Consider the following 11,893-nt stretch of genomic DNA (forward strand, 5'->3'; position numbering starts at 1 on the left):
TTTATGGTTAACCCTTAGAACCCTACAGACGGATTTTACGTCCAAAATCACACCTTGTGTTCTCAGCTTAATTACTCAGGAATCCATTCACACATCAACATAATCCATATATGGTTAGAAAGGCCGGAACTTCCTCTTTCTAAAAATAGCAATGAGGTACCAGTGAGGTAAAGCTAAATGTACAAGAAACCCATTGAGAAAAACACCTAAAAAAGTGAAATCTCCTTCCCAACCAATATTATTTACCTTTAGTGCTTCAAACATATTAATATGATGTTTCAAACCAAATAATATCAGTAAATAAAGACTCAAAAGTGTCCACAGAAAAAGTGTGAAACTACCTGCTTTACTCAAACTAAAGCTAGGTATTGTGTGCGCACTATATATACTTTATACAGTTTTTATTTTACTTGCACATTTTTACTAAGTAGTTATTTTGCACTAAACATTTTTATTTATTTAGACTAAAAAGTTTAAATTTTTGTATGTAGTTTTCTTTGTGTGTAATGATCCTAAAAATACTGAAAGGCATAGGCTGCTCTGAGTGTCAGGTTTTTAGTATCTACATGTATCCTAGAGGTGTGATTATTGATTATCAAGAAAAATAAATTGAAAATATATCTTAGGTGTGAATATATTTAAAGTCTATACATTCAAAAATAAGTAAAAAAAAACAGGCGCTTGGTAAAATTTTGACCAAAACATGATCAGTTCCAGGAAAAATAACAATTCTGCCTTAATTTTACATTTTAAATGATACTATTTTTGAGCAGCCGTATGTCTTCTGGAGTAAAAGAGATCAGGGCATGTGTCTGTCTGATAATTATATATCTGTGTTATAAGACCTGAAAGAGGAACTGAAAAAAAAAAAACAGAAAAAATGACAAAATACATGGAAAAACAGCATCAGGCGGAGTTATTTAGCTTGGAAATGACACCTCTAGTATAAATGTAGATAAACCTGCCAAAAACCTGATAGTCAGAGCAGCCTATGCCTTTCAGTACTGATGATGAGAAAAACACTTTAATTATGGCACATAATGAAAACTATAGACAAAAAGGTAAACTTTTAAGTCTAAATAAAAAAAAGAATGCAAGTAAAATAAAAAATGTATTAAGTAGTTTGAGCGCAGATAGTGTCACACTTTTTCTGTGGACACTTTTTTGAGTCATTTACTGATATTATTTGTTTTGAAACATAATATAAATATGTTTGAAGCACTAGAAGTAATTAATATTGATTGGGGAAAAGATAATTGCACTTATTTTATTTTTTTGGGGGGAAAAGTCCCTTTTTTCAACACTTTAAGAAATCAGTGGCAATGATGACTTACTCAATGATTTGCTCAGAGACCTGAGAGTGAATGTAAATATAAATGAGTATGTGTTTTAAACAAATAAATAGTTATAATAAAATAATAATTACTAATTTTAGAAAGAGGAAGTTCCGCCCTTTCTAACCATATATGGATTATGTTTATGCGTGAAGGGGTTCCTGAGTAATTAAGCTGAGAACACAAGGAGCGATTTTGGATGTAAAATCCGTCTGTCGGGTTCTATCTCAAATCTTGTATTTTCTTTCTTGGTGGCAGAACGTATGCTTTTCAGTTCTAATAATAATTATAATTCATTGTTCTTCCCTTATCTGTAATGCCCTCTCTCAGGTGAGACAGGCACTCGGGAGATGACAGCTCAGGTGACGAGTCCCGGCGGTAAGACGGATGATGCTGAGATCATTGAGGGTGAAGACAGCACCTACAGCGTGCGCTTCGTGCCCCAGGAGATGGGTCCTCACACAGTCAATGTGAAATACAGGGGCCAGCATGTGCCTGGCAGCCCTTTTCAGTTCACTGTGGGACCCCTTGGGGAAGGAGGAGCCCATAAAGTGCGGGCTGGTGGCACCGGACTGGACCGAGGAGTGGCGGGAGTGCCTGGTAAGACACAGGGTTTTTTTTTTTTTTTTTTTTTTTTTCTGAGCTGCTTTTTTTTGTACATAAATCCATGCAAATCTAATATTGTGTAGATTAGTAGATACAAGTAATTAAAAACTTTATTTTTGTCCTCAATTAATTGCTATTATTATTATTATTTTCATATAGCCTGGAAACATTCCTTCCTCATGAGTAAATAAGAGTTAAAAGAGTAAACATATCCCATTATTCTTGTAATTACCTTTTTTTTTAGAATAGTAGTTTTTGATCAATATTTGTTCGTATCTTATAGCTGAGTTCAGTATCTGGACGCGTGAGGCTGGAGCAGGGGGCTTGTCAATCGCTGTGGAAGGACCCAGTAAAGCTGAGATCTCCTTTGAAGACAGGAAGGATGGCTCATGTGGAGTAGCTTATGTAGTTCAAGAGCCTGGTAAGATCTATTTAATCATTAATAAATATACACTGCCTGGCCAAAAAAAAAATTACACACTTTAAGCATTCACTGTGGCATTGTTTCAATAAGCTTCTGTGATGTCACAAGATTTATTTCAATCCAGTGTTGCTGGATTATTTATTCACCAAGATCTTGCAGCAGCATTGATGATGGTAGAGTCTGACCAACCACTGCACAAAGCAGCTCTTCTCCATCCAGCACATCCCAAAGATTCTCAATGAGGTTAAGATCTGGACTCTGTGGTGAACTCTCTCTCAATCCATGTGTGAAAATGATGATCTCATGCTCCCTGAATCCTGAATCACTCTTTCACAATTCCAGCACAATGAATCCTGACGTTGTCATCTTGGAATATGGCCGTGTTCATCAGGGAAGAAAAAAATATTAAAATCCATTGCTGGAATAACCTGGTCTATATTCAGTATATTCAGGTAGTCAGCTGACCTCATTCTTTCAGCACATACTGTTGCTGAACCTAAACCTGCAGACCAACTGCTGCATCAACCAACCAACCCCACATCATTTACTTACTTAAATCCAGGTGGAGACTTTTTTTTTTTGGCCAGGCAGTGTTCTGTTGTCTAATCCAATTGTTATTTTCACGTGGACATTTATCTAACGTTTTCTGTCATGACTGGGTTTGGCTGCTTATTGAGAGGAAAGTTTTTGTGGTAATCTTATATTTTGTTGACATCAGGTGACTATGAGGTATCAATTAAATTCAACGATGAGCACATCCCAGACAGTCCTTTCATCGTTCCCATTGCCACGCTGTCCGACGACGCCCGCAGACTTACAGTCACCAGCTTACAGGTGAAAACCTGTTTGTCTTTCTCTCTCTCTCTCTCTCTGTATCTTTGTCTGTCACACACACACACACATATGCATACATATGTTCTGGATCATTCTGGAAAATTATGCTCATAAGTTATAAAGGGCCTATAGTTAAAATTGATACACAATGTTTTTGACAGCAATAATAATATGCCTTTAAGTGAATAACTGCTAGTGCATCTAAAAATCAGTTCAAAATGTGAAACTCATGGTATAGACATATTACATTAGAGATATGATCTATTTTAAGCTTTTATTTATTTTATTGTTGATGATTATAGCTTACAGCCAATGGAAACCCTAAAAATCATTGTCTCAAAAAATGTTAATATTATATAAGACCAATTGGTACTTTTGGCAGTGTGCCAAGTCCTGCTGAAAAATGAAATAAAAGTTGATAGCAGAGGGAAGCATGAAGTGCTCCAAACCATCACTGATTTGTGGAAACTTCACACTAGACCTCAAGCAGTTTGGACTGTGTGTCTCTCCACTCTTCCTCCAGACTCTGATCCCTTGATTTACAAATAAAATGTAAAATTTACTGATGATCAGTGATGGTTTGTAGAGACATGTGATCTGCTGGTGTTGATCCACTGTGTTTTATTATCAAGTCCAAAGTCAGTGCAGTGTTTTTCCTGTCTGTGTTTAAGGACTGCATTAATTGCAAGTTAAATTGAGGATCTCATTTCCCAAAGTCTTATCTGAAGACGTGTAGATTTGTAACTTCATAATTCTTTACCTCTGTGTTTGTGAAAGATGGTCAGATGTCTCTACACGGCTGTTTTATTCTCTTATCTCTTTCTCAGGAGATGGGTCTGAAAGTGAATCATGAAGCTTCGTTTGCAGTGCAGCTGAACGGAGCGAGAGGTGTGATTGATGCCAAGGTTCACACACCCTCCGGCGCAGTGGAGGAGTGCTACATCACAGAACTAGACAATGGTGAGCACACAAATGCACACACCTGCACATCAGCGTCACGGCCGTCTGGATATTTATTAACTGACTTTAACTTTAGAACAGGGAGCAGACATTCCATCTAAAAAGAATAGTCTAGCCAGGATTGCAGAGCTAAGTGTGTTAAAAACAGGATCATCTTATTCATTTAGAGTCAGGTCTATCAATATTTGGACGATCAAGCAATCAAGATGTGATTAAACTGTAGACTTTTTTTTAGCTTTAATTTAAACGGTTTAGTTAATACAGATATTTTCATAGTGCCTCAATTTTCACAGTAATTGGAAATCCAAAAGCAATAGGACAAGAGACTGATAAGCAGTTTCCCAACCATGTGTTGCCTCTCCTCTCATTAATTCTAAAACTATGCATTACATAACTGTCCATTGGATCTCTTAATACACTGTCCAAAGAGACGGTCAAGTAAATGAGGGAGCTCCATTGGCTACCAGTTGATGCTCGCATTAAATTCAAAGCTCTTACAATCACCTACAAGGTGATGACAGAACAGCTCCTTCCTCGCTTTACAAACAAACATTCACACAAAGCAATCCAGACTGTTCTCATACAGAGTTCCCCAATGGTGGAACAAACTACCTTCCACTACCAGATCAGGAGAATCTCACACTATCTTTAATAAACTCCTGAAGACAGAGCTCTTCAAAGAGTACTTACTCTCCTAACACCTCTAACACACTAACTACTTCTAACCTCATTTCCTTCTTCCCCTCCTTCACTCCTCTATCCCATTATTTCCCTTCGACCTCCTTTAGGCCCTATCTAAAGATGTTTTACCTTAAACTTCTATTACTTTGTACTTGACTATTGTAAGTCGCTTTGAACAAAAGCGTCTCCCAAATTTAATGTAATGTAATGTACTATAATGTATCTTCATCTCTTCATTTAAAATCCACTGTGGTTGTGTAAAGAGGGAGAATTAGGACTTCAATATGAATGAATTCTTGTGATCGCAATTCTGTTTGTATTCTCTCCCTCTTCAGATAAGCACGCAATCCGGTTTATCCCACGGGAGAACGGTGTGCACTCCATCGATGTGCGCTTCAATGGGAGCCACATTCCCGGCAGCCCGTTTAAGATTCGAGTGGGTGAGCCAGGCCAGGTTGGAGACCCGGGCATGGTGTCCGCCTTTGGGCCAGGTCTGGAGGGAGGAACCACAGGTATACAACCTTACCCACACATCCATACTCATTATATATACTGCTCAATGTTTAAATCTTAGGACACCCTTTTCTTTAATTTAAGTTAAACCCATTACTGATACAGATGCGTAATACCAGGCATCGGCTAGACGAGTATAAATCTCTCCATCATTGAGCTGTCATTCATCATCCTGACCTTACTAAGGGTCTTGTGGTCAAATGCAATCAAATTCTCACAGCAATGCAATAGAAATAATGATAGAAAGTCTAGACTAGAAAGCAGTTGAGACAGTTACTCCAACAAAAGCAGGTTCAGCTCTTTTTAATACTGTTGATTTTGTAAAGAAACAATGTATGAGAAACTGTCCCATTACTTTTAACCTTATGTAGTGTATATGTGAGTGACGTGGGGAAAAAAATATATATTATAATTTATTTAATTATAATATATGTTATAATAATTATAACTAAAATGAGAACTATAGGCGTCAGTAATTTTTCACCTTTTTATTATTAGCATTATTATTAACTAAAAAAAACAATTATTAGGCATTTTGTTCCTTTATTAAAATTTTTCCTTTCGTCATGCATTTTTGACACAATATAAAAAACAAATAAATTATGTCCATAGTTAACATGTAGCACGGTTAGTGGCTAATGCTAATGCTGCTTCAGCAGTGCTAGCCGGGGTTAGCAGCAGGCTACAGGTCGATAATACCTTCTAAATGGTGAAAGAGCTAGTGCTTAGCACAGTTAGCGGCTAATGCTAATACTGCTCCAGACTCAGTACTGGAGAACTAAACTAAACCCCTGTATACTCCTGTGTGGCTTTACTGCTCCTTAATACATGACTGGTAAAATTATACATAAGGTGCGATTTTTTGAAAAAATTAAAGGATTTTAAGTATGTCTTATAGTGCAAAAAATACGATAATGTCAACATAGTAAAAAAGCTAGCATAGTTAAGCAAAGAAACTAAACACACAAAAATACTAATGTGATAATATTATGGTTGAAAAACTAAAGTATCTGTACAAGGAGGCCAAAACATGTTAATTAAAGAATCTAAAAGTAAATAAATTAGCATGAAACTTTAATATAGTATCAGAAAAAATCACTGACTCTCCTTCAGTCATTCACTACTGAACACTAAGTCTATAACTCTAACTAACCTCTCTTCTCTCTCTCTCTCTCTCTCTCTCCTAAAGGCGTGCCTTCTGACTTCATTGTAAACACGTGCAACGCTGGATCCGGTGCCCTGTCCGTCACCATCGACGGGCCCTCGAAAGTGAAGATGGACTGTCAGGAGTGTCCGGAGGGCTACAAGGTCACGTACACACCCATGGCTCCCGGCAGCTACCTCATCTCCATCAAATACGGAGGACCCCAGCACATCGTCGGCAGCCCTTTCAAAGCTAAAGTCTCCGGTGAGAGACCGTACTCTTGCACTGCGCTCAGCTATTTCCACACTTTCTATATTTGGGGAAGAAAAAAGAAAATAAATGTTTTTTTTTTTTCTTTTTTTTTCTGTAAATGGTTGCACTCTTGTACAGTGTGGCACGTGCAGACGCATCCTGGGAGATGCGGTCTCGCCACTTCCTCTTTTTTTTTCACTGCTTTCTCCGTGCACTGTTGTCTGTCTATTAATGCTGCACTGATACAGCAGTTTCAAAAGGCGCACATGTGATCTATGTGTGTGTGCGTGTGTGTAAGGGAGAGAGACACAGAGAGAGAGAGTGAGACTGGGAGAGAGAGAGAGAGAGGGGGGGGAGCTAGATATTGTATTGTGATTATTCTAGTAGTTTGATAAAGAGAAAGTCTGAAATGATACTGATACGGTCACAGGGTTCAATATGACACAGGGTTAAAATAGCAATTTCCAGCCCTGTATAAGTTTTGGAAAAATAATAACACCCATAAAGTTTTGGAAAAGGAATGGAAATTTGGTTGACAAACCTTTGTCATTTAGTCTATCAATGGAGAAAATATATTTTGAGCTAACAAATACATCAGCACTGAGTTAATTCAGTAATTTATCCCTGTACAATGGAGCTCTCAGGATCTGACACACATTTTATTATTAAAGTTTGTGTGCCTACTATAATCAATTTTAATGAAAGTTTTAATTTGTATGTCTGCAGTGATGTTTTAAAAATTGCATGGTCGTGGAAAAGTTATGAAAAATTCATGGAAATGTATTGGTTAAAATGTGGATGAACACTGATGACAACTTTAAAGTATTATTCAGTCATTTTTAAGCATTTTTATTGGTCCATTCATCATAGAATTATGACATAATATAAAGTACAACTGTCAGATTATGCCAAAATTGAAAAATTAATGAAAAAAAAATGTTTCTTCTTGTTTCTAAATATATTAAAATATATCTGTCTCTTTTCAGGTGCACGTCTCTCTGGTGGGCACAGTCTCCACGAGACCTCCTCTGTGTTGGTGGAGACGGTGACGAAGACTTCCTCTGTGGCCGGTTCCTTTGCTTCACTGCCCAAGTTTTCTTCCGATGCGAGTAAGGTGGTCTCCAGAGGAACCGGCCTCTCTAAAGCCTTCATCGGCCAGAAGAACACCTTCACAGTGGACTGTAGCAAAGCAGGTAAGACCATCTGCTCTGCTGTCCAGACTTACGGAACACAGAGAATGCGCTGTAATGTGCTGTAAAAATTTGTTCATTACACGTGATGTACATAAAAACTAATCGGAATGTTAACAAAAAAAGTTTTAGACTTTAATTGTTCTGCTTATAGCAGCATAGACTACAGCTTAAATCAAGCTAAGTTGCATGTTTAAATTCGGTTATTTCAGACTCTTGTTCTTTTTTTTTTAAACCCTTGGTGCGAATCGTTTGGGCAGATGTGAATATAGTAATTTTACTTGGATACAGACCAAAACAACCACACGAGACCCTTGAGAGGAAAATTTGAGCTAAATGGTAGTTTAACGTACAAGTTACATTTCCCAGGTAGTAGTAAAAAAATATTACTACAGCTGTGAACACCTGCCATCTTATCTTTGGCTCCATGTTAAAGGAAAGCACTGTGTCTACGTCAACCCATGAATTAGTATTCATGGCCCCGCCCACCTTGGCATGCGACCGCCCACAGGCAGAGCTGAAGCCGGGCAGCCACACCGTCTCGTCAAATAGGAGTTAACAGTGCTAGAAACAACATAAGTAACAAGTGCGTTCCTGTGTTATTTGTGCAAATAACACATCAGTATATTTATCATATGCTTTGCCAGTAATTCAGAGCTAAGGAACAAATTGTTAGAATGTGTCTATGGAGGAACACCACCAGCAAAGTACATTTGAGGTAGGTAGGTATATGTTTTGAAACAGTTCTAGTTAAAAGTAAAAATCTACCTGGGCTCAGCCAATACAACCTGGACCTGGACTATCCACCTCTGTGTGTAAGTAATTATAGGTTTACATAGGATCTCCGGTGGATTTCACATTTTACATAGACTTTAAAGACTAAGTACACATGTTGTAAAGTAACATATGACATTGCAAAGACTGTTATTAGTGTAAAAATGTCTTTATTTAAAAACTTTCTAACTGTTGTCCGTCTTGCTGTCTCGCTGGTTTCGCAGTGCTGTTAGCCAATCAGAGGCGATATGTTTGCATGTATGAATATTCATGAGAAATCCTATCTAATTTAGCATTATACCGGATCACCAGAGCACTTTTTTTTTAACAGCTCATACTATTCATTCATATTCGAGACCACAACTACACATTTTAAAATGAATAAAAAAAAAATGATTGAGAATGAGATCTTTAAACTCCTAACTGATCTCATTGATCTTTTTTTAGCACAATCTAGATAATGTTTGCTTCACCTCAAGTTCACAGTTCGCAGATACACAAATGTATGTGTGCATATACACTGAAAAAGAGGGTTTTTTTTTATAATACATCCTTTTTAACTCCACAGGGACGAACATGCTGATGGTGGGAGTGCACGGGCCAAAGACCCCATGTGAGGAGGTCTACGTCAAGCACATGGGCAACAGAATGTACAACGTCACGTACACGGTGAAAGAGAAAGGAGACTACATCCTCATCGTCAAGTGGGGCGACGAGATGGTCCCTGGGAGCCCCTTCCACGTCACAGTGCCTTAAAATGGACCTCCTATTCTCTTTTTCTCTCTCTCTCTCTCTCTCTCTCTCTTTCTACCTACCCTATGCAAGGACTCTGCTGTCTCTCCTGTGGGAGTGGCGGCGCTCGCTGACAGTGCCAAATCCTTTCACAAATAACTGTCTCACCGTTTGAAGAGCAATCAAGATAGCAGCACAGAACCAGCATCGCCGAGCTTCCCTGTCAATCATCCTTCACATTTTACTTCACAGTTCCCGCCCCATTTTTATACAATCACAATAGTTTTGTCTCTATTGCTAATAGTTGTTTTTTTTTGTATTTTCTATTTTTTTGATGCTAGAGAATGTGTAAATGTGAGTGAATGGTATTGTGTGTTTTACCTGCCAGTATATATTGAGAGTATATATCCGGAGAATCCTTCTGAAGCATTAACACTTTAGATGCTCAACAGCCCAACTCTGACTCTTGTCGCTACCAACTACCATCAGGACCATAATCAGACAAAATACAACTTTTATTTATTTAGTATTTTTGCTTTTTTCTCAAAAAAAAAAGGTGCCTTATTTTTTTAAACACTACAAAGCAATATTTCATGTTTAAATCCAGTAAGTGCTGAAAAAATAACACTAATAAAGATGGGAAAATTAAACTTTTTCCTAACTTTTTTCAAGCTTTTCAAGCATCATGTGACTGAGCAAGAGACTGAGAGACTTTTGTACCACTTGTACCACTGCTATCAAGGAAATGTTTTTAAAACAAAAAACAAATGTTTTAGCAAGGCAGTTTTAAAGAGTGACATTTTATAGTAATTTTATATATAAAATAACTGATGTGTATGGAAGAAAGAATTGTTTGATATGTTAACCTATTGTTTGTTAATTTCTGTGCAGGCATATTAAAGTTTTAATTGCTAAAATGCCATTCAGTATCTGCACTGCTGTCTCCTCCCTCCATAAAAGGCCAGATCATCTTATTTAAGAGTGGGTTAATCGCCCTCTGTTGGTTAATGTGTGAATTACAGGTACAAGTTTGCTACAGAGGGTACATTGAACCATAGAGGAACCATTTCTTGCAAAAATGAAGGATGTGAACCTATTTTAATATTATTTACACTCAGTTCTCTTTAACTTTCTGCAGTAAAATAATTTATTTACACTCTGAAAATTTGAGGGGTTTGAAATCTCCTACAGGACACTTGGGGAAACTGTCTTTTTTTTCTCTACTTCATTTAATAATTACAGATCAGTAACAGGAATCAAACTATAGGTTTGGAGGACATGAACAGTTTCATTTGTATTCGTGAAAATATTGATTTCAAAATGAAGATCAGGAAAGAGATATTTTCTTTCTTTTATTTATTATATTTTGACTTTAGTAGATTTAATAAAAAAATATTTTACAATTACAATTATGATTCAGAAAAAAAAATTAAGAGACCACTTTAGTTTCTGAATCAGTTTCTCTGATTTTGCTACTTATAGGTTTATGTTTGAGTAAAATGAACATTGTTGTTTTATTCTCTAAACTACAGACAACATTTCTCCCAAATTCCAAATAAAAATATTGAGATTTCAGACCTCAAATAATGCAAAGAAAACAAGTTCATATTCATAAAGTTTTAAGAGTTTAGAAATCAATATTTGGTGGAATAAACCTGCAGGTTTTTAATCACAGTTTTCATGCATCTTGGCATCATGTTCTCCTCCGCCAGTCTTACACACTGCTTTTGGATAACTTTATGTCTTTACTCCTGGTGCAAAAATTCAAGCAGTTCAGTTTGGTTTGATGGCTTGTGATCATCCATCTTCCTCTTGATTATATTCCAGAGGTTTTTAATTTGGTAAAATTAGAGAAACTCATCTTTTTTAAGTGATCTCTTATTTTTTTTCAGAGTTGTATATATTAAAAAAAATATATATTCTCTATATATTGTCACTGACCAAAGAGAAGAACATGTTTTTGTCTATTTTTGTCAGGGTACAACATATGTTTTGTCTTTATGTCCTATTGCTTTGAGTATTAACATGAAAAGTGTGTGTAATGAGTATCAGTGAGCTGAACTTCAGTCTAAACTTTAAAGAAACTCTCCTGTCCATCAGGGAAGAGGTGTTTTGCAGTCGTGTATCGAGTCCTCCTGACACCGCTGAGATGAAAGTAGAAAGAAGAGGGGGATGATGAAAGCAGGTGAAGGTGTTCACTAGGAGAGGTGAGGAACCCCTGCTGAAGTCCTCTGCTTCCTTTGATGAGATGGACTGGAGACCACTGAACACAGCGTGTGGATTTAGATGCAGTAAAACACTGTTCTATAGCCAAACTTACAATACAGGATCCTACAGGCATCAGCCCTCACCTGGTGTATGATATGGAGGAAGCGGGAATGAGTTGGGTCTCTTTATCTTTAATTAATTGCTGCTTTTTTAACCCCTCCTCTATACAGCCACTGTGCCT

General features: G+C 37.1%; 1 protein-coding gene across 7 annotated transcripts in view; it reads left to right on the top strand.

Moving 5' to 3' along the window:
- The window catches only part of flncb (filamin C, gamma b (actin binding protein 280)), a 112,675-nt gene extending 102,695 nt beyond the window's left edge, over nucleotides 1-9,980 (top strand). For all 7 annotated transcript variants that reach the window (XM_049473290.1, XM_049473295.1, XM_049473291.1 and 4 more), the window contains 8 exons: nucleotides 1,665-1,934; nucleotides 2,224-2,361; nucleotides 3,083-3,198; nucleotides 4,026-4,158; nucleotides 5,175-5,351; nucleotides 6,542-6,760; nucleotides 7,735-7,941; nucleotides 9,281-9,980. In XM_049473290.1, the coding sequence (XP_049329247.1) occupies nucleotides 1,665-1,934; nucleotides 2,224-2,361; nucleotides 3,083-3,198; nucleotides 4,026-4,158; nucleotides 5,175-5,351; nucleotides 6,542-6,760; nucleotides 7,735-7,941; nucleotides 9,281-9,468 (1,448 nt within the window). In that variant the 3' untranslated portion in view covers nucleotides 9,469-9,980. The remainder of the gene's footprint in view (nucleotides 1-1,664; nucleotides 1,935-2,223; nucleotides 2,362-3,082; nucleotides 3,199-4,025; nucleotides 4,159-5,174; nucleotides 5,352-6,541; nucleotides 6,761-7,734; nucleotides 7,942-9,280) is intronic.
- Nucleotides 9,981-11,893: the final 1,913 nt, after the last annotated feature.

Source organism: Astyanax mexicanus, chromosome 2, assembly GCF_023375975.1.
Source record: "Astyanax mexicanus isolate ESR-SI-001 chromosome 2, AstMex3_surface, whole genome shotgun sequence".
Classification (NCBI taxonomy): Eukaryota; Metazoa; Chordata; class Actinopteri; order Characiformes; family Acestrorhamphidae; genus Astyanax; species Astyanax mexicanus.